Here is a 27031-nt window from a genome sequence, read left to right on the forward strand (position 1 = left end):
ATTTGAAGCTGACCAGGAGGCACTCATCTACAGCAGACAAGAGACTCCAGAGGAAACCAGGGTCCCAGCATAAGATTTACTCATTTTCATGGTTGCCTTTAAAATAGGATGCAAAATGTAGCAACACTTGAAAAGTGCCCATTTATAGATAAATATGTAGACCCATTTGCCTTAGCTTATAGTCTTAATGCGAGCATGAATAACAAGCATCTACTGCCATCCTTTAGAAAAATGACTCTTTAGTGTAAGGATTCCATAAATAAGCAAGATGCACCTAGCGGTCCTTCTAGAATTAATGATGGGAAGTCAAAAGAGAGACTGTTAAGATGCTCCCAGGGACCCACTTTTCAGTAGTTTGCAAGTTTGCAATTCACTATAGGGTTAGTAGCAATGTAACCTAATCCTTTCTTCTATGAGAATCTGTCAGAACTCCCTCCTTTTGGATTTGTTTCAATTTAAAGAATGATTCAAATTCACTGGTCACATTCAAGAAATGTAGACCACATTCCTCAAGGACTTCACAAATCAAGGGGTCTTGCTTGTGGTGGTGGACACTGAAGGCTGCTTCCCCAAGAGCCAGGGCCTCTCTGCCTTCTTCCGACTCAGCAGAGCCTGACTTCTGCAAATGGTGGGCTTTCCCAACCCCTCCAGTGAAGGTAGCCAATATGGTTACAGCAAATAAACTGTCTCCTCGCAGCTCCAGGAAACTGAAAGGAACTACTCAGAAAACTATTTCCTCCATGACGGAGGAAGTGAGATGCACAAGCTAAGTTCTATGCGTCCATCCCTTCCTGCCCGTGTGGGCGAGTGATGCGCGAAGCCCTCAGAACCATGTTGTCAACATACTGATGATGGCAGCAGAGAGATGGAGACTGCCTGACCCTTGACAATATCCATGAGCACTGAATCTGCCTTGGACTGGCTATGTCTAAACTTGTCTTGTGAAACAATAGACACCTGCAACTGGAACAGTTTTAGTTGGCTGCTCTGTTACTCACAGACAAAAATATTTTGGCTGACAAACATTAACACCTGGACCTCAGATAGATGCTCAAGCAGATCCCTGAGATGGCCCTGGGATGGACTGACTAGGTTCACAAACCTTCTATTAATACAACATATCCAAGTGTCTATGCACACACAATGCCCTTTCTTTCCTTCCAACAATAAGATGACTTAGAGTTTTCATCAGATTCTGAAACTGGTTATGACATTGGTGTAAACAGTAGGAGAAATTTAGAGTTCAATCTCAAATCCAGGCTCTGTGCATTCCAGGCTCTCCCCATTGGCTACCACCCCTTTCATTCTCCCTTAACTTCTGACCACGCCTGGCCCCTCCACAACTTCCTAGCCAGATTGTCCTGTGTCTCCCGAGCCTTCATGGCCTTCCCTCTCAGTTTTCTTCCATCTCTACTGGATCTATCTTTTTAAAGTCTCTAATTGCTCATTCTCCATGAAGCCTTCCAGGAATGCATCCTGTTCTCAATGGCCTCTCCCATATTTTGGACCATCATAATGAATATCATCTACAGCCTCTATTTATAGCACTCAGTCTCGATTAGTATTAACAAGTTAACTTTGGGCAGAAATATTATCAGTGGTCGCATCAGCAGGAGCCAAAACAACTCTCTGTTTCATGATCAGAGTAGACACCATCCCCAGTCCAGTCAGTCCACTGCAGATGGCTGTGAGCAGGCATGGAGGAGCCCAGGACTCACAGAGCAGATGCCCCAGGGCAAATGAACAATCCCAAAGACTCACTCAAGCCACCTGTGCTTCCCATGATGAAACAGTTGGGGCATGGTCAGTGGTAGTAGATGGAATATAACGAGATTGAATTTGTGGAATGAATTTAATATAGGAGCCATAACAGAGAGAAAGTGCCCAAAAGATATGGAGCAAACCACCTATTTCTACAAGACAAAAAGTAGGAGGTATGCGTTACCTTTTATGATATACACAAAGGCTATTAAATGACTAGTGAACTATTTTGCAATTTTCATTGAGATTATGTGGGACTTTATGATAAGATAATCCAATATAGGTTAAAAATTGGGTAGCGGTATAACCTAAAACATAACAATGAATCTCACAAACATATAGAACAAAAGCAGGCATAAAAGTAGACATACCAGATGATTACATTTATGCCATAAATGCAAAGAATATAAAAACTCATAATACTACTCTGTGATGTCAGAAATGAGGTTGCTCTTGAGGGGATTAATGATGGGAAGGGTCTGTGGGGCTTTTGGGATGCTGGCTATATTCTGCTTTTTTGGCCTGGATGCTGATTATAGAATCATGTTTGGTTTTAAAATTCATCAGAATTCAAAAATAGCTTACTTACATGTGTTTATATGTATATATTTAATTTCTATATAATATTTATATTAAATATATACTATATATCCTATATGTATATCCTTCAATAAAATGTTTTGAAATTATTTGTTCAAGAATTTTAAAAAGATAAGGTGAGGGTTGGCAATGTGGTCACAGACATTAAACAGTGACAACATTTTAATTCCATAAAAATAATCTCTATGTTACATTACTACCCAAAAGACTGACGAGTCTTGCGTTCTGATAACCTGTGCTTGCCCTTAACCCAGAACCTCCCTTCACTATGACTTTGAATTATCCAAGGCTTTTCATTGACGGACCACCTAAAAGTGTTCTAGTGTTTCCGTCACAAACCACTGTCCACCTGCTCTAACGTGAGTTTCCATAAAAGCCAAGTGTCAGGGATGTTTTCATGCAAATCTGATCCTGCTGGAGCTTCCGACTCCCACATAAGTGATTGTGGCACTGGAGAAGGTCACAGCGTTTCCATCAGAATGCGAGAACTGTAGCTGCTAACAAAAGGCATACACTGTGCATGGCCTATTGTAGACAGACACATATTTAATATCTGAAAATAAAAAATGTAACGTCGAGCCTATTATTCCAAAGAGAAGAAACTTAGAAAAGAACATAGACCAGCAAGGGAGACATGAATGACAAAATTGAAAAGGACACATTCTCATTTGGTAAATCCCTTTGGAACCAAGATCGCCTTAAACACTTTAATTTGATTTCTAAAACATAAATTGTGCATAACTGGTGATAATTAGACTGCACTTCAGGACAAGATGCCTTGTTCAGAGTGATTACCATGAGGCCCTTCCAGGTCTGCGTCATCAAAAGGACACTCCACCACGTGCGTGAGATTCTTCTCACCAGGGTGACAAGGGGGCCCCTGGGTACCAGGAACCACTTTCACAAAATGACTGAATCAGGCGGGTTCAGAATGGATTTTCTAATTAAGTAGAAAGCAGGTACTGTACTCTGAGTCTCAATAAACCAGAATACAAGACTGGTAATACTTGAAAAATACTATTTTTTTTTTTAAAAAGCACATATTACAATTTCTAACTAAAGCTACCAAAATGGAAGCAATGTTGGGTACGAATGCACTCAACACTGTGTGCAAACATATCCAAAGTGTGACTGTTACGACTTGGATTCTCCACTGTTGAAGACTGATTCTCATCTGTCACTTTGACTGGTGGAAGCCGCTCCTGCCTTGGTGCGGATCTCAGTCTTCTAGGTCAGCATTTCCGCTATCTACGCAACTCAACAGGCCTCCACCACACCCTGCCTTTGACTTTTATTTTCGCTTAATGATAACACTACTGTGGAATTCTCCTTGCACATGTATTGTCTTTACGTGGACTCAGCTTCATGGGGAACACTGGCATCTTCTCTTTCCACATTCTGTCTGGCACTTAGCACGGAGTTCTCAGCTCCTAGCTGGGATCATTCATGCTGGCTCTGTTGGCAGGCATTCTCAGTCGAGGTGACACTGCTCTGTACATTAGTGAATTCGAGACCGCTCTGGAGCTAGTGGCAGGTTGAATGATTTGATACCTCCTCTGCCTGATGGAATTTTATGCCAAAACACAAGCCATTGCTGTATTGCAGGAGAGTGGATGCAGTCAGGCCTCGATGTGGGAGCAGCGGTGCAACATTCACTGTGCAGCCCTGTGGGAGAGGCCTACACCTTGGACACCCAGTCCCAGGGCAGCACAGCCCAGAGAAACAAACAGAACCCACGAAAGCCCAGCAGAACCAAAAGGTGAGGCAAGGCTCAGCTGCATGTATATTGTGATGGAAAAAGAAAAGCAAAGTCCTCTCTTCAAAGCCTTCTCTGGAATCCAGCCATTCACTAGAGACCCTCCAGGAGCAGTTGCCCCTGACAAGTGGCCCTCAGCGTGGAGGGAGAAGGGTTCCGAGCGACTGCATCCTCTGTTTACTGTGGAGGAGAGGCTGCTGTGGTTGTATCGGCTGCAAAAGAACCAAATGCAGATGTTGGCAGGGTCGGCTGCTGCACTGGAGGGAGGAGGCCTGCCACTACTCCCTGTGAGTGGAGAAGACACAGGGCTACTGCTTGCCAGGCCTGGAGTTGAGCTTGGAGGACAGGGTCCCAGGACCCGGTTCTCAACCCACTTTGCTGCTGTGGACATTTCTGTGTGAGAAGCTCCAGGCAGCCATTTAATTCCACTCTATTTATTTATTTATTTAGTGAGACAGAGTCTTGCTCTGTCACCAGGCTGGAGTGCAGTGGCATGATCTTGGCTCACTGCAACCTCTGCCTCCCGGGTTTAAGACATTCTCCTGCCTCAGCCTCCTGAGTAGTTGGGATTACAGGCACCTGCCACCAAGCCCAGCTAATTTTTGTATTTTTAGTATAGATGGGGGTTTACTATGTTGGCCAGGCTGGTCTTGATCTCCTGACCTCGTGATCTGCCCACCTCGCCTTCCCAAAGTGTTGGGATGACAGGCGTGAGCCACCGCACCCAGTCTTATTCCACTCTTGAGTGACACTCGTGACAGCCCTCGGACCTGGGTGACATGAATGTTCACATGCACCTTGGAAGGTGGGAGTAACTGCAAACCACTAGACACCACTGCTTTCTAAGTCCCAAAGGGAGTGCCAGACAACCATGAGACCGAATCTGCAGTAATCACATTCTTACACAAAGCGCAATTCTGCTCAAAGAAAAGCAGAGGCAGAAACACACGCTCCACAGACCCTGAGGAAAACTTGAGTTCCTCTATATTAATTAGAAATAGGTAGTGGTTAAAGTCCCCAGCCATGTGAGATCATCAGCACCACCACCATAAAACAAAATGAGGATTGGCTTTGCAGTTCCTCCCCCAACCCCTCTAAACCCTGGTCATCTGATTTCAACAGGTGAAAGGATCTGTTTCCTGGGCACTGAAGCACTGGATTGAATCCTCAGCCTGAGTGTTCCAGGCAACTGTGGTCCATTCACGAAGCTCGCTCACGCAGGAGACTGCAACACTGTCTCTCCCAGAACTGCTACTGAAGCCTCTTTGGGGTTAGACAAGTTTTTAAGGCAATTTAGTATGTCTGGCACTTTTGTGGCCAGGTTACACTTTTCTTCCCCCAACAGCTTTCTCATCTTTTTATTAAACTCACAGCTTAATGGAGATGAATTTCACATGTCATAAAGTTCATCTTTTTAATGTATACAATTCAGTGTTTTTAAAATATATAATATTAACAGTCATACATCTATCACCACTATCAAATTCCAGAATAATTTCTTCATCCCCCTTCAAAGAAATTCATACCTGTTAGCAATCATTTCATTTTCTCCCCGCCTCTGGCTTCTGGCAGCTACAAATCTATTTTCTATCTCTAGGGATCTGCCTATTCTGAAATCATACAGTATGTGGCCTTTTATGCCAGCCTTCCTTCACTTAGCATGACGTTTCCAGGGTTACTTCATGTTACAGCATGGATCAGTTCTTCATTCCTTTTTACAGTGGAGGAGTATTCTGTTGTATGGTTACATCACAAGTATTTATTTGTTTATTTATTTAGAGATGGAGTCTAGCTCTGCCACCCAGGCTGGAGTGCAGTGGCACCATCTCGACTCACTGCAACCTCTACCTCCCAGGTTCAAGCTATTCTCTCTTTTTTTGGGGGGGGAGGGCGGGGAGAATATGAGCAAGAAAGGAAAAGTAATGACTTACTACATAGCTCAGCTATGCAAAGCATTTACACAGTCATGATAAATACTGATTTATTTATTATTTACTCAGTGGTTCTCAAACCTGGCTGCACATTAGAAGCAACTGAAAACTTTTTTAAAAACACAGATACCCAGGATCCTCCCCAAAACACATAAAGCAGAATCTGTGAGGGTGAGTCTCAGGTATCTAGATTTGTTCACTTAAGTTTGCTAGTGATTCTAATGTACAGCCAGAAGTGAGAAGCACTCATCTAACCAAAATTACAATGAAACTACAGTGGGCAGCTAGGGGATCAGAAATACATATGTAGGTGTTAGAGACAAGAGGTATGAGTTAAATCTTAAACTTCAGTAACTAAAAATCAATAGATAACTGCTAAAACTGAAAAATCAGTAACATTATAATTAGAACAAGCTACAAGAGTTGAAACACATTTGCTTCTGGGAGGAGTGAGGAATAGGGCTGAGGATGGCTGCTTTTTTAAATTTTTATATTTTAAATTCTAGGGTACGTGGGCACAATGTGCAGATTTGTTACATATGTATACATGTGCTGTGTTGATGTGCTGCACCCATTAACTCGTCATTTACATTAGGTATATCTCCTAATGCTATCCTTCCCCCTTACCCCCTCCCCACAATAGGACCCGGTGTGTGATGTTCCCCCTCCTGTGTCCAAGTGATCTCATTGTTCAATTCCCACCTATGAGTGAGACCATGGGTGTTTGGTTTTCTGTTCTTGCGATAGTTTGCTGAGAATGATGGTTTCCAGCTGCATCCATGTTCCTACAAAGGACATGAACTCATCCTTTTTTATGGCTGCATAGTATTCCATGGTGTATATGTGCCACATTTTCTTAATCCAGTCTGTCACTGATGGACATTTGGGTTGATTCCAAGTCTTTGCTATTGTGAATAGTGCTGCAATAAACATACGTGTGCATGTGTCTTTATAGCAGCATGACTACGGTCAAATGGTATTTCTAGTTCTAGATCCTTGAGGAATCGCCACACTGTTTTTCCACAATGGTTGAACTAGTTTACAGTCCCACCAATAGTGTAAACGTGTTCCTATTTCTCCACATCCTCTCCAGCACCTGTTGTTTCCTGATTTTTTAATGATTGCCATTCTGACTGGTGTGAGATGGTATCTCATTGTGGTTTTGATTTGCATTTCTCTGATGGCCAGTGATGATGAGCATTTTTTATGAATGTCTTCTTTTGAGAAATGTCTGTTCATATCCTTTGCCCACTTTTTGATGGGGTTGTTTGTTTTTTTTCTTGTAAATTTGATTGAGTTCTTTATAGGTTCTGGATATTAGCCCTTTGTCAGATAGCTTCAAAGAGAGTAAAATACCTAGGAATCCAACTTACAAGGGATGTAAAGGACCTCTTCAAGGAGAACTACAAACCACTGCTCAGTGAAATCAAAGAGGACACAAACAAATGGAAGAACATACCATGCTCATAGATAGGAAGAATCAATATTGTGAAAATGGCCATACTGCCCAAGGTAATTTATAGATTCAATGCCATCCACATTAAGCTACAATGACTTTCTTCACAGAATTGGAAAAAACTCCTTTAAAGTTCATATGGAACCAAAAAAGACCCCACATTGCCAAGACAATCCTAAGTCAAAAGAACAAAGCTGGCGGCATCACACTACCTGACTTCAAACTATACTACAAGGCTACAGTAACCAAAACAGCATGGTACTGGTACCAAAACAGAGATATAGACCAATGGAACAGAACAGAGCCCTCAGAAATAATACCACACATCTACAACCATCTGGTCTTTGACAAACCTAACAAAAACAAGAAATGCGGAAAGGATTCCCTATTTAATAAATGGTGCTGGGAAAATTGGCTAACCATAAGTAGAAAGCTGAAACTGGATCCTTTCCTTACTCCTTATATGAAAATTAATTCAAAATGGATTAGAGACTTAAATGTTAGACCTAAAACCATAAAAACCCTAGAAGAAAACCTAGGTAATACCATTCAGGACATAGGCATGGGCAAGGACTTCACGTCTAAAACATCAAAAGCAATGGCAACAAAAGCTAAAATTTACAAATGGGATCTAATGAAAGTAAAGAGCTTCTGCACAGCAAAAGAAACTACCATCAGAGTGAACAGGTAACCTACAGAGTGGGAGAAAAATTTTGCAATCTACTCATCTGACAAAGGGCAAGCTATTCTCTTGCCTCTGCCTCCCGAGTAGCTGGGACTACAGGCACCTGTTACCATGCCTGGCTAGTTTTTTTTTTGTTTTGCTTTTTTTTTTTTTTTTTTTTTTTTTTTTTTTTTTTTTTTTTTTTTTTTAGTAGAGATGGGGTTTCACTGTGTTAGCCAGTATGGTCTCAATCTCCTGACCTTGTGATCCACCCGCCTCAGCCTCCCAAAGTGCTGGGATTACAGGTGTGAGCCACTGCACCCAGCCACATCACATTTATTTATCCATTCTCTGGGAGATGAATATTTGGCTTGTTTTCACTTTTTTGGCTATTTTGAATAATGCTGTTATGAACTTCATATACTAGTTTCTATATTAACATATGTTTCCAGTTTTCCTGAGTCTATACCTAGGAGTAGAATTACTAGGTAAGATGGTAACTCTGTGTTTAACTTTTAGGAGAACTACTGAACTATTTTCCACAGAGGCCACACAATTTATCTTTCTACTAGTAATGTAAGAAGGTTCCCATTTCTCTATATCCTGGGAATACTTATTATTTTCCACTTTTTGTTTGTGTTTGGTTCTTATAATCATCCTAGTTGGTGTGAAGTGGTATTTCACTGTGATTTGATTTTCATTCATCCTGAGGCTGAATGATGTTGAGCATCTTTTCATATGCTTTTTGGCCATTTGTCTTTCTTTGGAGAAATGTCTCTTTAAATCCTTTGCCTATTTTTAAATTGAATTATTTTGTTTTTTTGTGTGTTTGTTTTGAGTAGTAAGAGTTGTTTATATATTCTGGATACTAGACCTTTACTAGATACATGATTTGCAAATACTTTCTCCTATTCTGTGGGTTGTCTTTCACTTTCTTGATAGCGTTTTTGATACACAAAATGTTTTAAGTTTGATGAGGTCCAATTTATCTATTTTTATTTGATTGCTTGCACTTTTGTTGTCACATGTAAGAAACCATTGCCTAATTCAAAGTCACAAAGATTTATCCCTATGTTTTCTTCTAAAAGTTTTATAGCTTTAGCTCTTATATTTGGGTCTTTGGTCCACATTGAGTTCATCATTGTATATCGTATGAGTTGGGGGTCCAACCTCACTCTTTTGCATGTGAATATCTAGTTGTACCACCACAATTTGGTGGAAAGACTATTCTTTCCTCACTGAATGGTCTTGGTTCCCTTGTCAAAAAGTAATTGACTATAGATGTATGGGTTTATTTTTGAACTCTCAATTCTATTCCATTGATCTATATGTCTATACCTATCCTAGTACCATATTGTTTTGATTTCTGTAGCTTTACAGTAAGTTTAAAGATCAGGATGTGTAAGTCTTTGAATTATTCTTTTTTGAGATTGTTCTGACTATTCTGAGTCATTTACATTTTCATATGGATTTCAGAATCAACTCATAGTTTCTTTAAGAAAGAAAGAGGGATTTTGATAGAGATTGGGTTGAATCTGAACATCAATTTAGGGAGTATTGTCATGTTAATGATATGAAGTCTTTCAATCAATTTATATAAGATATCCTTCCATTTACTTAGGTCTCAATTTCTTTCCTTTTTTTTTGTAGTTTTAGTACACAAGTCTTATACTTCTTTATTTATTTTGTTAAATTTATTCTTAAGTATCTTATTCCATTTTAAACTATTTTAAGTGGAATCACTTTCTTAATTTTATTTTGGGATTGTTCATAGTTCATGGCTAAAAATACAAACGGTTTTTGCATTTTGGTCTGAAATCTTCCTTCCTGCTGAACTCATTTATTATTACAATAGGTTTTTTGTGGATTCCTTAAGATTTTCTATATACAACATTATGTCTTCTATGAATAGAGACAGGTTTACTTCTTTCTTTCCTATCTGGATGTCCTGGGGTGTTTTTTTCCCTACCTAATAGCTCTGGCTAGATCCTCCAATATAATGTTAAATAGCCATGCTGGGAATGAACATCCTTTTCTACCATCTCCTGGTCTTAGGGAGAATGATTTCAGTCTTCTGCTGCTCAGTATGATGTTAGCTATTGGGTTTTTCATAGACTCTTGTCAAGTTGAAGATTTTTTTTTCTTTTCCTAGCTTATTGAGTCTTTTGTCAGGAAAGGGTTTTTGCATTTTGTCACATGCTTATTATGTGTCTGTTCAGACGATCATGTGCTTTTTGCCCTTTATTCTATTCATGCAGGTATAATATATTGGTTGATTTTCATAGAAGTCAATTTGTTTTTCCTGGAATAAATCCCATTTGGTCATGATATATAATCTTTCTACATGTAGTTAGATTCAGTTTGCTACTATTTTGTTGAAGGGTTTTACATCTATTTTCACAAGGGTTATTGGTCTGGAGTTTTCTTGTGATATCTTTATCTAGTTTGGTATCAGGGTACAGACCACCCTTTTCTCATTTAGGTTTTGGGGTAATAGTTTAAGCCTGGATTATAATTTGCCCACATTTGTTGTACCTGTGGAAAAAGGTTTTACCTTATAATATCTACTTTTTCTTCATCTTAGGGTCTAATGCTTGTCTATCTCTTTACTGAGGACTGAAACTTTTTTGCCCACACAAATAGGCATCTAATATGATAAAAAGAATGGATGAAACAGTTGCATACTGTTTTATCTATGGCCACAATGTTTTCCTATGATAACTCCTGTAATATTATTATTATTATTATTATTATTAGATGGAGTCTCGCTCTGTTGCCCAGGCTGGAGTGCAAAGGGGCAATCTTGGCTCACTGCGACCTCTGCCTCCCGGGTTCAAGTGATTCTCCTGCCTCAGCCTCCTGAGTAGCTGGGATTACAGGCACCTGCCACCACACCTGGCTAATTGTTGTATTTTTAGTAGAGATGGGGTTTCACCATGTTGGCCAGGATGGTCTCAAACTCCTGATGTCAGGCAATCCACCCTCCTCAGCCTCCCAAAGTACTGGGATTACAGCTATGAGCCACCACGTCCGACCCTATATTACTATTTTATAGGCAAAGGCTTTCTTCTGTCCCTAAACCTACCACTCTCTGGCTACTAAATTCCTACCATTACTCCATTAAGACCACTTTACATATTACCTTCTCCATGAACTTTCTTTTGAAAGATTTCTCTTTCTCCTCTCAACTCCAATAGCACTTTTCTTTGGCTTACTCAATAGTGCATGTATATATCTGTATTTGTTGTAGGTTTCTTCTGTTGGTTTTAGTGTCTTTTCTCCCCTGAGAGATTTATGACACTGGTTTATACTTTATGTAATCTTCAGTAGTACCTATTTTGCACCTTCTCCTGAGTTCACACTCAACATATGTTGTTTTAATAATTTTCTTAATTCACCCTTGATATAATGTCCAGAAATTCTATGAAATATATAAAATCATTATATTTATGCCACTGTCTTTAAGTTGATCAAGCATGAATAAGTAATTGTATATGTAATTTTAATATATGCCAAGCATTTCCATGTAGTAAACACCTTTATAAACAAATCCAAAACATATAAAATGAATTTTTTTTTTTTTTTTTTTTTTTTTTTTTGAGACGGAGTCTCACTCTGTCCCCCTTGCTGGAGTGCAGTGGCCGGATCTCAGCTCACTGCAAGCTCTGCCTCCCGGGTTCACGCCATTCTCCTGCCTCAGCCTCCCGAGTAGCTGGGACTACAGGCGCCCGCCACCTCGCCCGGCTAGTTTTTTTGTATTTTTTAGTAGAGACGGGGTTTCACTGTGTTAGCCAGGATGGTCTCGATCTCCTGACCTCGTGATACACCCGTCTCGGCCTCCCAAAGTGCTGGGATTACAGGCTTGAGCCACCGCGCCCGGCCTAAAATGAATTTTTAAAATTGAAACCATATTATATCATATGGCATAGCGAGAATTAGAACTTGGGAAAAATAAATTATGTAATAGGTGGTTACTTAGATAAAAATTGCAAGGTAAAATTATGCTCTTTTTCTCTGACAGCGACTTGCTTTTCCAAGAATGAATACAGTACCTGGTGTCAGAAGTATGACCGAGGTGACGATCAAGGAGCAGATGACCAGAATGACAAGCAGTGCAATCGCTATTCCTTTCCAATTCCTCTGTGGAGGGTTACTCCCCACCAGTTCCTAAAAAGAGCAACAACAAAGAAAATCCCAGTGAGTGAAATAAGGAAATAAAATACGCCAAATAGACATATTTCATTTAAATCAATAACCAAGACACAAAACAGTGAGAGAGGTATCTTCCCATCCTTGAAGCTACTATTAGTTCCCTTCTGTACCCTTCTGCCTTCAGTGCCCCAGAGCCTTGGGCTGTCATTTTCCTGTACGATGGCCAAATGTTACCTCAAGAAAGAATCTGATATTATTATGTTTACAGCTTTTGTGCAAACCTAATGCTCCTCCTCCTGATAAACCAGATTCTATAGTAGAGGGTCATCTTGGAACTTTCCTTCTCCACAGCTAAACTCCATACCCTCATTGAATCCAATCCAACTAGGATTAAACTTGTCAGCTCCAAGTCCTCTGTCATCTTTTCCTTTTTTTACATCCATGTGATCAACTTCTGTTTCAGAGTACCAAATTTAAATATTTATTTAGCACATGCTATGTGCCAATTTTCACCAACTTCTGCCCATCGCACTGCCTTCAGGCTTTTATTTTTTCTATATAAACTCCTCATTCAAGGTTTCAAGATTTTCCTGGTCTCTCTTCACTGGGCAACTCACCTATCCTTATTCTAGGTTTCAGTCCATTCCAGAGAACCTCTTGCAGTGCAGCAAGAGTGGCAGGTGAGAGAGGGACTCTGGAGACACTGCTGAGGGGTACTAAGGACTACATAAGTCTAGGAAATTCATCATGCATATTGGCTGCAGCGACCAAGTTTTCAGATCGCTGCAAATTAGAGGAATCATAAAAATTTTAGTCGAAACTGTGATTCTTTGAGAGACAAAAAGGATCATATGAAAGCTTAATAATAATAAACATAATAGTTACATATAGATGATTATTATTAATTATACAGGAGTAAATAAGGACAGGTGGTCACACTGCAAAGGGACCACTTCTACCCATGCATAGTCTGGAGAATACCCTCTTATAGTGTACATAATTGCAACTCAGTAACCAAGCCAAAATGAGGTAGAATGAAGACGGTCTCAAAAAGTAGACAATGCAATGTATAAATATATTTTCATCAGAAATTAAAAGTTCATTAGAATGTATCAAATTGCTACAAACTAAAATAGACAATATGCAATATCATCCAAATATTTAATATTGGCTATATTGGCTATTAAATTAAGAAAAATTCACAGGGCCATTATAGGCTTAGTAGGAAAGAGTTCTACAGTAGTTTAGAATTTCTACAAGTCTTCATATTTGCCATCTATAACTTAATTCATCTATCAGAGAGTAGCTTTTTAGAACTTAAAAAGTAAGACTATCCAAGAGCAACAAAATAGCTACAGAAAGTTACACTGATTCAATCTCATTTCCTAGTAGGTAGTATTTTCTTTGGGAGAAAATCACTGGCCAGGGCCAAGGATAAGTAATTAGATCTTGCTAATTCAGCAGCTTTTCATTTCACCCGAATTCAGAAAGAAAATAAGCCCTTTTTGTCAAGTCTGTGACTAGCAAGAATCTTTCAGTGGTACTATTCATACAAGCAACCTAGTGCACGCAATTTTTCACAGCCCAGTTGACATTCCTCAAACACGGTTAAGATGAAATTCCAAGGAAACCATTAAAAACAGAATGTCAAGATCAAATCTGATTCATGAACCAGAATGATAAAATTAATGTTGTCTTCATTAACTCAAATAATTGATATCTTTTGAGTATTGTTTCTATTTCATTTTTAATTTTTTTAAATTTTTTCCAGCCCAGGCTGGAGTGCAGTGGTGTGATTGTTGCTCACTGCACCCTCGACCTCCTGGGCTCACATGATCTTTCTGCCTCAGCCTCCCAAGCAGCTGGGACTACAGGGGTGTGCCACCAAGGCTGGCTAATTTTTATTTATTTTATTTTTTGTAGAGGTAGGGTCTCACTATGTTGCCTAGGCTGGTCAAACTCCTGGGCTCAAGCAATCCTCTGGCCTCAGCCTCCCAAAGAGCTGGGATTACAGGCATGAGCCACGGAGCCTGACCTGAATATTGTTTCTCATAAGAGTAATCTAGACTTCTAAATTCTGTTTTAAACACATTTATTATATAATAGATGCATTGGTCAAAGTCCATATGCAAATAAAACAAAACAAAACAAAAAAAACCCTAGGACTTTGGATTTGCATCAATTACTTGACCAGCCAATAATGTGACTGATTTACTTACAAAAGTTCATTTGAACGAATGTTGCAGTGATAAGCCCCTCCCTGGCCCAAACACACTCATGATCTGACAGTGGCTGGATATTGTTACAGATCATGACATAGAGAATATTATTTAGAAAGATGTTTTAGAAATAAGTTAAGATATTTGTAAGACATATGACATGAAGTAAAGTTGAAGGAAGTGTTTAGCCTCAAATACCAAATACTTAAAAGTCCTCACTCATTTGAAGGCATATCACGTGGACTGGGAAGCATGTTCCAGAAAGCAGAGTTAGAACCAAAAGGAAATTTAACACAGGCTAATTGTGCAACAGAGAAACCAGGATGTCTAACCATTGGTACTGCCTGATAATAGAAAGGGCTGCTTCACCCAGAAATGAGCAGGGTAAATGGCCATCTCATGGAAATCCTGGGGGACTGATCCTTCAGGGAGGAAGTCAGAAATAGATGACATTAATAAGGAGGAACACAGCAGAAGTTCTATGGACATATATAAGATAGAGATGAAAGATACAAAACTGTGGAAGCTGGTACTGTGGGTAAAGAAATGAATGAGAGTAAGGACACTTCATGAAAGGGGGCAAAGACTATGCTTCTTCCATGCCCACTGGACTAAGATAAGATTTTGCACAGAAAACCAATCTGGTATATATTATTGAATGAAAAAATGCACAGTAAGATGACCCAGAGGCATCGATGCATATCCTACTCGACTGGAGTGATTCTGGATCATATGCATCGTTTCTTAGGTACAGATGCATCACATTGTCTTTCAGGCAGCATTGTTGCATTAAAACCCACAGGGATAAAGATATTCTTTACTAAATTCCATTTTTATTTGCCAAATTTTGTTTTTCAGGGTGCAGGAAATTTTCTTTTACTACACAAGCAACATTGTAACAACAATAACGGGAAACAAATTAAAGAGGAAAAAAGTGATGAAAAACCTTGTTAATCACCTTGCTCTCTCCAAAAAATTGACTTTTTAAGGCTTTTTCATATTCATTTCTATTTCTGGGCTATATATAAATAGGTACAACCACAGCATAGATATAATTTTCAAGTTAGAATGCAGGCTAATATGTGTTTCTTTGAATATCTAATTTGGCTTCCCAAATTCAGACTTCCTCCCAACTTGCAGGTGTTGAACTGTTAAAACTTTGAGTCGGATTGACTCTGCTTTCTGTGAAAGTCAAGAGAACTCCCTAGGTTATCCCCTGGCACACTGAGTTTCAGTAGGTGCGTTTCTCAGTAGAATTAGATATGTTTTGACTAGCATGGTGAAAGCGAGGCTATAACATATTCCCTATTCTGTGACAACCTGCATACTTTGGAGGTCCATTAAAATGGAAAAGTATGTTCACAATTAACCATTTTCTTTAAGAAGAATAAGTCTTCTAACCAGTGATCCATATCCATCCATCCATCCATCCATCCACCCACACCATCCATCCATCCACATTCATCCACCTATCCATCCATCCATTAACCCATTCATCCACTCATCCATCCATCCATCCATCCATCTATTCATCCACATCCATTCACCCATCCATCCATTCATCCATCCATCCATCCACTCATCCATCCGTCCATCTATTCATCCACATCCATTCACCCATCCATCCATTCATCCATCCATCCATCCATCCATCCACATTCATCCACCTATCCATCCATCCATTCACCCATCCATCCACTCATCCATCCATCCGTCCATCTATTCATCCACATCCATTCACCCATCCATCCATTCATCCATCCATCCATCCATTCATCCACCTATCCATCCATCCATTCACCCATCCATCCACTCATCTATCCATCCGTCCATCTATCCACATTCATCCACCTATCCATCCAACCATTCACCCATCCATCCACTCATCCATCCGTCTGTCCATCTATTCATCCACATCCATTCACCCATCCATCCATTCATCCATCCATCCATATTCATCCACCTATCCATCCATCCATTTACCCATCCATCCACTCATCCATCCATCCATCCATCTATTCATCCACATTCATTCACCCATTCATCCATTCATCCATCCATCCATCTATTCATCAACCTATCCATCCATCCATTCACCCGTGCATCCACTCATCCATCCATCCGTCCATCTATTCATCCACATCCATCCATTCATCCATCCATCTATTCATCCACATCCATCCATCCATTCCCCCATTCATCTATTCATCCATATGCATTCACCCATTCACTCATCATCCATCCATCCATATATCTGTCAATCCACATCCATCCATCCAACACATGTTTATCTTACTACGCCAGGTTAGGTTTTGAGAACCTTGAAAACAGGAATGAATAAAACAGACACTGACACTCTTATCAACTGAAATTGAATGGCTTTCATTTTTTTCATATTTTTTTTCTTGTAATCAAGTGCAGGAATGGGGGAAGGGTCAAACAATAAGCAGATCAGCTCATGAAGAGAAGAGAAAAGCAGGACAATGGCGCTCTGAGAGCTGTTTGCATCAGAGAGATTTCTAGCAAAGTGACATCAGAATAGAACTGAAGGAATCTGCAGAGCTGACATCTGAGAAGACAATCCAGATAGAGGGAGTGGCAGGTGCCTGGCCTGTGAGACAGCATAGGCTTCAGTGGAGATAGCAAGGAGGCAGTGGCCAGAGTGGGAGAGAAAGGTGACTGTTCTGAGAGAGGAGTTTGGGGGCAGTAAGGGCCCAGGGAGTGCAGAGCCTGAGGGCCAGGTGCAGGCTTCCACTTACCTCTGAGTGAAAGGGGTGTGAGCACAGCAGTGTGTAAATAAGGCTCCCACTAAGGAAGGTGGCCAGGGTTGCTGCTTAGAAGAAACACCTGCAGAAGTCAGGGTGGGAACAGGAGCGGCCAACAAGTCACAGGGCTAATGGGGGTCTGTCCGGGGTGGCAGTGGTGGGTGTGGTGGGAAGTAGCTGAATTCTGGGCATACAATAGAAAGATATTAGCTAACAGCGTTATTTTGAGAAGGTCATATAGACCTAGGTGTCAGGATATATTTATGTATCCCTTTTGCATGTAAAGCCCTCTCTGAGGTTCTAGCCTTCTGTTTCCAAGGAAAAAACACCCTTTGCACCTGTGACATGGCAAGTCTGTCCTCTTTCTACCTCTAAGCCAAATCTAGATTCTACCCCACTCCGCTCATACCTTATTGTTCCTGGAGCAAGTCATTCCCTTCCATGCCCCCTTTCCTCAACACACCCTACAACTTTTCTGTTTCCTGGAATTTCCCTTCATCTTCATTTTGCCAGGCAAATCCCCTTGCAGTCTTTACTTATCAGCTAAAATATCACCTGTGACACTGTAGGAAGTCTTGCCTGGTTTCATCGGCATTATTCTTCCCCCTGGACACGATCACAACACTCTGTGAGTGCCTTTCTGTAACACTGTTCCACTGTTAATTTATCCATTTAATATATATTACCTTAATACATGTATTCATATATTATCATCACGCATGTGTCATTGCTAGGGGGTGAACTACTTAAGGGCACAGTTATCTTCCTGTGTTCAATGTCTTTGTTTTTTTTTTTTTTTTTTTTTTTTTGAGACGGAGTCTGGCTCTGTCACCCAGGCTGGAGTGCAGTGGCCGGATCTCAGCTCACTGCAAGCTCCGCCTCCTGGGTTCACGCCATTCTCCTGCCTCAGCCTCCCGAGTAGCTGGGACTACAGGCGCCCGCCACCTCGCCCGGCTAATTTTTTTTGTATTTTAGTAGAGACGGGGTTTCACTGTGTTAGCCAGGATGGTCTCGATCTCCTGAACTCGTGGTCCGCCCGTCTCGGCCTCCCAAAGTGCTGGGATTACAGGCTTGAGCCACCGCGCCCGGCCCTGTGTTCAATGTCTTAATGCCTGGTACGAAACCCGGGACAACACAGTACACAGAGACTGTGTGTGGGGTGGATGAACGGACGGATAAACGCCTTTACAAGTAACGAAGGCGATCACTGATGGATGCAGAAAGCAAAGGGTTAATGCAAGTCCAGGTGCATGAATGAGGCCATAAGCAGCAATGGGTCCTGCAAGATGTAATGCAAACTGACACGCGTCGGTGGCAAACCTGTCCTTCGTGACATCACTGCTGCTCACACTTATTTTTAACTCAGGCAAAAATAAAACAAACAATGAACTAAAACCAAGCTATACATTTTCATTTGACACATCAAATTCACCTTTATCCAATGTTATTATCTTCGTAACCGGTGATTACAGCTTGATTTTTGTGTGTGCTAATTGTATATCTGAAGTGCAAGAAACACAGATGAAGATAATAATTACAGACACCGCAATGTCTATAAACTGATTCAGGGAGGGCCCGAATGCAGGCTGCGTTAATTTTCTCCCCAGCGACAGCCGATAGAACCCATGCTTCTCCATCAGGGAATGCATTCCTGTTCTCTCCTCTCTGTGTCAAAATCTGACACATCTCATCTTGGCCTGAGCTTCATATCTCTCATGAATTTGCCTTGCTACCTTTATCAGACTTTGTGCCTTATGAAGAGGAGAAGATTCAAATGAGAACTCTAAGGTGGAGATGATTTTTGAATGCTGCAAGGAGGAAAGGAGTGGGAGACAAAAGGAACTGATTGCTTAGGTGTTATGATGATGAAATGTAAATGTATTTGAAAGCACACTATAATTTATCAAAATTATAGAAACATAAGATACTAATTTACTATTTATTGCTATCACCACTAAGTAATGTTTTAGTAACATACGATACGTAATAGAGAAGGAACTCGAAAGTGCATTAAATTTCCTACTCTTGATAAAGAAAGTGAAGGGGCTAGAGAGGTCACATTCCAAAACCTGTGATCCTCCAAATTCTTGTTGCATCCTGAGCTTTAATGAGGGGAAATCAGAAATTCAACTTGTGTTGGGTCCTCAAAGCAGACTGATCCAGGCTATTGGATCCATAATTGTGACTCCACAATAAAGTGAGGCATTCCTCAAGCAGCCAGTAACCACCGTGGATGTTCCAGGCACACATCCCACGACATGCTTGTTTCATGTAATGTAAGTCTTGCCTTATGCAGCAAAAGGGACAGAAGAAGTCACCTCCAGCAGAAGTGAGATTGGAGGATGATTTCACGATCAACCAAAGCCTCTTCCTAAAGACACACCCCTGCAGGAGAAGACTGGAGCAATCGGGGCAGCACGGCAGGGACCCCGGGGGACAGCTGAGGTCCAGCCTTGCCAGCCACAGTGGGGACAGCTGGCAATTGTGCATTCTATGTCCCTTAGCTAAAGGCAGAGGGGTCAACCAGATGGCCTTCTCACTAGGGAAGGAGGAAGTGAAGTAAATTATTTCTCTCATAATAATCTATCTTTAAACCAATCAATCTCTTCTGCTATCAGGCAGCCTGCAGAAGTATATTAAGACTAGAAGACAATGTCTCGCTCCCAAAATGGAAAGGGGCCTTTTCTAGGATATAGAGACCCAAGGTTAAGTCATTGACAGCTTTAAATAATTCCAGAGGATATGTATAAATCAGCGGCTGCTTTGGATTCACAATGCTGGCTAGAGATGGAAACACGAGCCAGTCTTGTTGGAGCAAGAGGACCCTCACTCATCGTCCAATAAAGCATTGCATGCTCTTAGCAGGGGAAGCTCTCCCACTCCCTGAGATGCTCCTTTCCTTATGACCGTCACTTTGTTTCTTGTGAGTACTTCTGAGGTGCTTTTGCTGGTTGTAGGGGTGAAAATGGGATAACGGATATGGCCACAAGGTATGAATTAATAACTGCAGAGGCTGCAGGCGTGGGCGGCTGAGCAGCCCTTTCAGAAATACCGAAGCAACCAATGCAGGAATGGGAGGCGGTGGTGGAGGAAGACGATGTCATCCTACCTTCCCCAATACTTCCGTTTATTTCATTAATTAGAAGTTAATTTTGGTTGATCTGCCCAACTTTTGAGGACTGGCAATTAATTACGCATCATCATCATCATCTTAGTGGAAGCAGAGGAGATAATGCTTCCGGTACATCCAGACACAAACCTGCAGGTGCCCCTCTTCCGCTGGGCAGTGTCCACCACGTCCTCCGTGTGGAGAAGGGACGTCTCACTGCTCAGGTTCTCCCAGGGCTCTCCCACACCCTTTCCATACGTGCCTCACAGACTCATCTGTGATCCACTCTACTTTTCTCAAATACATTTGGGAACTTCTAAAGTTGCCTGTTTTACATAACATGACTTGATGTTGCTGTGTGAGGGCACAGAACTTAGAAATCCTATCCACCACCCTTACTGAGGCAGCTGTCAGCCCTTTACTTGAAGGTCAGCAAACCTGTGTTTGCAGAATTAACTTCTGCTCTGTCAATCCTTCTAGAAAACAAACAAACAGGCAAATTATTGATGCAATAGCTATCTGTTAACATTTCTTCTTGATTATTTTTACCTGCAGATTCCGAGTTCAAATTATTTTAGGCTCTTCAATTGAATTGACAGGGCCTGATAGATTCTTTTATGAAATTGATTCAAAATGTAAGTTAGTCTTGCTTTCAGGGCTCAGTCTACTTTGGTTCTATTTTGACATAATGTTTTAAAGGTATCAAGTTGTTCTATATATTTCCAAATGCAGCAGCACTGTGACCCGATCATCCACAGAAAAACATGTCCCAACACATCAGGCCCAAGACAAATCCCTTTCAGTGAAAAGATGGCTATGAAGTAAGCCGCAGAATTTAAAATTGAGCATTTGTATCTTTCACCTTGCTGTGTATGATAACAGTGTCTGAAGGCATCTTTAGATAATGGCTGTTTTTGCATAGACTCACTGAAACCCACAGGCGATTTTGAGATGAGTTTTCTATACTGGGTAGCTTTTTGGCATGCTCAACACATCACTTCCCAAAGTCAAAAATCCCTGCAGGCACTCAGTAAATATTAAGTAACTAACAAACGAGTCTCAAAGGCAAGAACCACCAGCAATTGAATGGCAGAGACTAAAATAATTTGAGCTCACTTTTTAAAAAGGGCTTGGCACCCTGGTACAATGTTCCAGCATGGTACAGAGGCATTGCGAAGAGTACCCCAGTCAGATGATCTCAGCTGCCCTCCTCCTCCACCCATGGGCCCCGGAAGCCACATTTCTAGTCTGTGAGCCCTCTCCTCTCCTCCTCAGCCAAAGACAATTAATTGGCCTAACCTAGGTCAAAAGTCTGCTTCAGGATTTGCGGTGTGGGATTAAAATATTCCAAGTCGTTCTTGGCTGCTGTCACGAACCATGAGAACGGAAGGTGGGGAGGGAAGTTAAGTGCCGGCTGCCATATGGTGTAAGGATTCCAAAGGAAATAAAGCAGATTTACAGAATGAGAGGAATGAAGAAGACAGGCTCAGAACCAAAGAGAATGAAAAGCAAAGGACAAAGGCAAAAAGGTAAGAAGCTCAAAGAGACAGAATGAGTTCCTCTTGGCTTTCCATTTCTGGATGGACTTTTCCTCCTGAGGCCTGGATGCATTTTTCCCTTGGATTTAATAATACACTCCTGCTACTTTAGGAGATATTTCTTCCTTTTCTTTTCTTTTCTTTCTTTCTTTCCTTTTTTTTTTTTTTTTTTTTTTTTTTGAGATGGAGCCTTGCTGTGTTGCCCAGGCTGGAGTGCAGTGGTGCAATCTCGGCTCCCTGCAAGCTCCACCTCCCAGGTTCACGCCATTCTCCTGCCTCAGCCTCCCGAGTAGCTGGGACTACAGGCGCCCGCCACCGCGCCAGGCTAGTTTTTTGTATTTTCTTAGCAGAGACAGGGTTTCCCCGTGTTAGCCCGGATGGTCTCAATCTCCTGACCTCGTGATCCGCCCACCTTGGCCTCCCAAAGTGCTGGGATTACAGGTGTGAGCCACGGCGCCCGACCTTTAGGAGATATTTCATTTTCCTTGCTTAAACTAGTTTGAGTGGATTTCTGAAATCGAAAACAAAGAAGCCGAATGCACAAAGAAGCAAGCATTGATGCTTCGTCCAGCCACCTGCTCCCCAGCCCTGCGCCATTTCTGAGAAGGCATTTCCTGAGAGGCGTGCTCCTATGTTTTCCGGCATGTGCCACCTACACTTACACTTGAAAACTAGGTGGAAATTCCAACCACATTCTTGGTTTACAATTGAATTTAGTTTTGTTTTATTTTTTGAGATGGAGTCTTACTCTGTCACCCAGGCTGGAGTGTAAGTGGTATGATCTTGGCTCACTGCAACCTCTGCCTCCTGGGTTCAAGCATTTCTCCCTGCCTCAGCCTCCCAAGTAGCTGGGATTACAGGCACGAGCCACCATGCCTGGCTAATTTTTGTATTTTTTGTAGAGACTGGGTTTTGCCATGTTGGCCAGGCTGGTCTTGAACTACTGGACTCAAGGGATCTGCCCACCTCAACCTCCGAAAGTGTTAGGATTACAGGCATGAGCCACCACACTAGGCCTTTGATTTACAATTTTAAAATAACTAATTTGCTAATTTGATGTATACATTTTCTTTGAAAAGGCTGGTGATTCTACTAGTAGGTATAGTTATTTTCCCAGGGAAACTGAGTGAAATTTTGCAATTACCTTAACAGATTTTCAAGAATCAAATTTGTCATCATCCACCAGCCTTGTAGTATGGGTCCCTCTGTGACAGGAGGAAGCTAATTTAAGTGGAAGCAAATGCCAGCCAAGACAGTTGGCACGGCAGAATGTTCACGGGTCTCAAAGAGGATGGGCTGTTCCTGAGGTCTTCGCTATTTTAAGTATCAAATTACTCAAAAAGAAAGCTGTAGTATTTTTAAACTATAGCTGGCCTAGAATGGAATCTATTCATCACATCCATGTTAAACAACTATTAGCCTAGTATCAGCATTTTCACATAGTCCAGTATAATGGAAAAACAAATAGCATCAGAGAAATGATAGGCTGCAGAGAGGCAATTGATGAGTAATCGCACTATCTTAATTCACCTGCAACCTTAGTCTCCTTTGTCAGGGAAGCTAACATAGTCGTAGGTACCAGGAAATGGGATACGGACATCTTCATGAGGTGTCACTGGTCTGTCTACCAGAGTGGTGTATTCCGTGTAACAGAATGCCATATAGCCATGCAAATCACAACCTCTGACGACATGCACAGCACGAATGAACCTCACAAATATAATTTTAAGTGACATAGATCAGACACTAAAGAATATAAGAGGAATGTTTCTATTTGTAAAAAGTTCCACACGGTGGGTAAACCACACTCAGTAAGTGGTTCACATGTAAGTCCATGAAGACAAGCCAGAAAGACATTTCCATGAAACCCAAGACGCCACATAACTCAGCGGGGAGAGAGAAGTTGCCACTGGAAAGAGGAAGTCCAGGTACAAGAGCTGCGGGGTATTGGCTGTCCTCTGTTTCTAGACCTGGATGGGTTATTTCACATTAGGAAATTCAGGTCACACTCACCTGGTAAGCTGTGAGTTTGCAGGTTCCACAGTTTTTGCATTGTAATATTTCACAATAGCAGTGGTTAACCACATGTACTGGATCCCAATGCTGTGACAGCGAGCATTGGCCTAACATGGTGAACTGAAGAGACACCCCCTACACTTGCACTCGGTGGGAGAGAGAGACCTCAGGCAAATACAGTGACACTGTGAGGTGGGACAATGGACAGGAATTCCAGGTGCCATGAGGGATTATAATGATGGGGCATGTGCTGACTTTTACGGAGGTGTTGGGGCAGGCAAGGGCGCTCTGAGCAAGAGAATTTGAGTTGAGAGTTGAAGAGTATACAGGAAGGAGGTGGTGAGCAGCCAGGGCAGGTCTCCTGTGCGATGGAGCAGTTGTAACCTAGTGCATGTGTGGCTACATGTCAGGAGTGAGGTGTGAAGCATCTGAGATGAAGCTGGACAGGCACAAACAAAACCAGGCCCAGCCTCGTGGACTGTGCCACTGGTCTTGCATTTTATCCAAACCACAATAGGAAGCCAGGGGAGGATTCTGTAAGCCACCTCAAATAAGTTCTAGAAGAAGTCAGATATTAATTATTCAGTTTGTCTACTGACATCAGTGCCTAGAGAAAGGCCAGGATTGGTTCCTTCTCCCACTATGCCTTAAAATGTGTGAAATATCAGGCCAATGTGGAATTGAGCACCTTAAAAAGTAAGATATTCACACAGCAACTATAAAAAATATTGGGAGAAAATAAACGACACATACCTGACTGCAGGGATCTCCCATTACACCGCTTCCTTCTATTGTCTAAATGTATTTTCTTCCTAATATTTATTCACTGTGAAAAGCTCTGACATAAATTTCTTTTATGTATCATGGACCATTTCCTATAAGTAGAAGGTAGCAACAAATTACAAAATCAATGGTGCACATATCTCAGGATGGTAAAACAGCCTTCTAATCATTGTATTTCCATATTCAGGAGGACAACAAATGACTTTAGGATGGAAAGAACAAGTTTTAAATAACATTTAGCAGCTGACACGTGTCCGTCAATAATCATCCAGGAGCCTGTTGGGCGCACATCCCCATCTCTGTTTCACTGGCTCATTTACTCAGTCTTCATTACTGGTGGCTCTTATCTTTCCACAAAGGTGCTAACAGCCAACACAGACCATAATAAACCCAAGGACCTAGGGGTAGATGGAGGAAAATGCAGGACTTTGCATGGCTTCAGCCTCACAGAAGACAGCAAAGAGGCTCCGATGAGGTCAACTCCACTAGTGAAACTGATGGGAAAGTGTTGGCCCAGGGCAGCCTGTGGCAGCGACTCACATGAAAGTGCAATTAGTTTGGTGTGATCTCTCTCAGTACCTCCCTCCCTTCTTCCCTCTCCCTCTCTCTCTCGTCCTCCTTCTCCTTCTCCTCTCTCTGTCTCTGTTGCTCTGTCAATGTCCCTCTACCACTCTCTCTCACACAAACATAATTAATGCCCAGTAATCCACAATTTAAATGAAATTCTCGGCCAGGCATGGTGGCTCACGCCTGTAATTCCAGCACTTTGGGAGGCTGAGACAGATAGATTACCTGAGGTCAGGAGTTCGAGACCAGCCTGGCCAACATGGTGAAACCCCATCACTACTAAAAATACAAAAATTAATGGGGCATAGTAGCGTGTGCCTGTAATCCCAGCTACTCTGGAGGCTGAGGCAGAATTGCTTGCACCTGGCAGGCGGAGGTTGCAGTGAGCCGAGATTGCACCACTGTGCTTTAGCCTGGGTGACCAGAGTGAGACTCCATCTCAAAAAAATAAAAACAAAAATAAAATAAAATAAATTCTCTCTGCTCAGAAACAGCCACGAACATAAAAGCAGCAACAACAAACAAGAAATGTCTGAGTATAAGCAGGCCCTGATCGAAAACGCGTAAGAGACTCAGCTATCTGGAGGGTCATTAATTCAGTCGTTTCTGTGATGGGTTATTTTGCTGATCTGAAGATAAGAGCACCTTGATTCGAAAATGCTGATGATCCCAGTCGCACTCCCCACAGCTCAGGGGAGCAGCTCAGAAGCAAAGGTGGGAGAAGGGAAGAAATGTGAAGACAAGAATTGACTATGCACTGAGAGAAAAATGGAAGAGCGAGTCAGACGCAGGGAGAGTGGGAAGCAGATCACAACCCCAAAGCCAGCAGCAGCCGGAGAGGGAAGGGGGAAGCGGTGGCTGAAGATTCCACCAGTCTGGACCTTTAGGGTGAAAGCCAGCAGCCACATGCATCTAAAGGCCCTGCAAGCACGTCATCTGTGTGGAAATTGTAACTCCGCAGTGTTACAAAAGGAGAAAATATGGGTTAACGGTGGCTTTTTTTTTTACAGTAGCATGGTACATTTCCAAATAATTTCTACCTGAAACTATAAAAACATAGTCTGAACTTTAAGTAGCAAAATTTAGGTTTTCATGAAGTCGTACATACTCGGAACAAGAGGGCTAAGTTTCTATCTTAAACTAAATGCAGACTGTTAATGTTGTACTTTAATTCTATCAATCCAGGTTAAACATTATTTTATAACCCAATGTCTTTAAATTGTTATAGGTTTAAAAAGCCTAATGATGCCTTTATTGTTCTTATAGGTAAAATGGATTTTAAAAAAATAACCACAGTTTACGACAGACCGAGACCTGAGGCATGCATTTTAGTCATGACATGTACAACACGAAAGGAAAGACAGAAATCTTTGTTTTACTTCGAACATTGTGTAACAGAGGAAAAGAACATGTAGGCCTAAAGGAAAGCAAACAGTGATGATTTTGTTGGAAAGCTGGACCTGTAAGGAAAGGCCAGCGTAATCAGTATGCTAATCTGGAGGAAAGTGGGCCAGGCCAGAGCTTAATTACTGCCTCCAGATATAATGCATCTGTATAATCCAAAGGATTTTGGACAAAAGAAATAATAATTATCTAGTTCCTACGACAGAAGGAGAAGACTAATTGACATTATGAGAAGCATTGTTGGAAATAGCTTCAGGTATTTCTCAAAATGATGGGACAAAAATAGCCTTAGCACCCCCTGAGTGTGCAG

General features: G+C 41.5%; 1 protein-coding gene across 4 annotated transcripts in view; it reads right to left on the reverse strand.

Annotated features, from left to right (window-relative positions):
* Window positions 1–27031, reverse strand: part of DPP6 (dipeptidyl peptidase like 6) — a 1147427-nt gene that overhangs the window by 433692 nt on the left and 686704 nt on the right. For all 4 annotated transcript variants that reach the window (XM_050785804.1, XM_050785807.1, XM_050785803.1 and 1 more), the window contains exon 2: window positions 12221–12335. In XM_050785804.1, the coding sequence (XP_050641761.1) occupies window positions 12221–12335 (115 nt within the window). The remainder of the gene's footprint in view (window positions 1–12220; window positions 12336–27031) is intronic.

The sequence above is a fragment of the Macaca thibetana genome, chromosome 3, assembly GCF_024542745.1.
Source record: "Macaca thibetana thibetana isolate TM-01 chromosome 3, ASM2454274v1, whole genome shotgun sequence".
Classification (NCBI taxonomy): Eukaryota; Metazoa; Chordata; class Mammalia; order Primates; family Cercopithecidae; genus Macaca; species Macaca thibetana.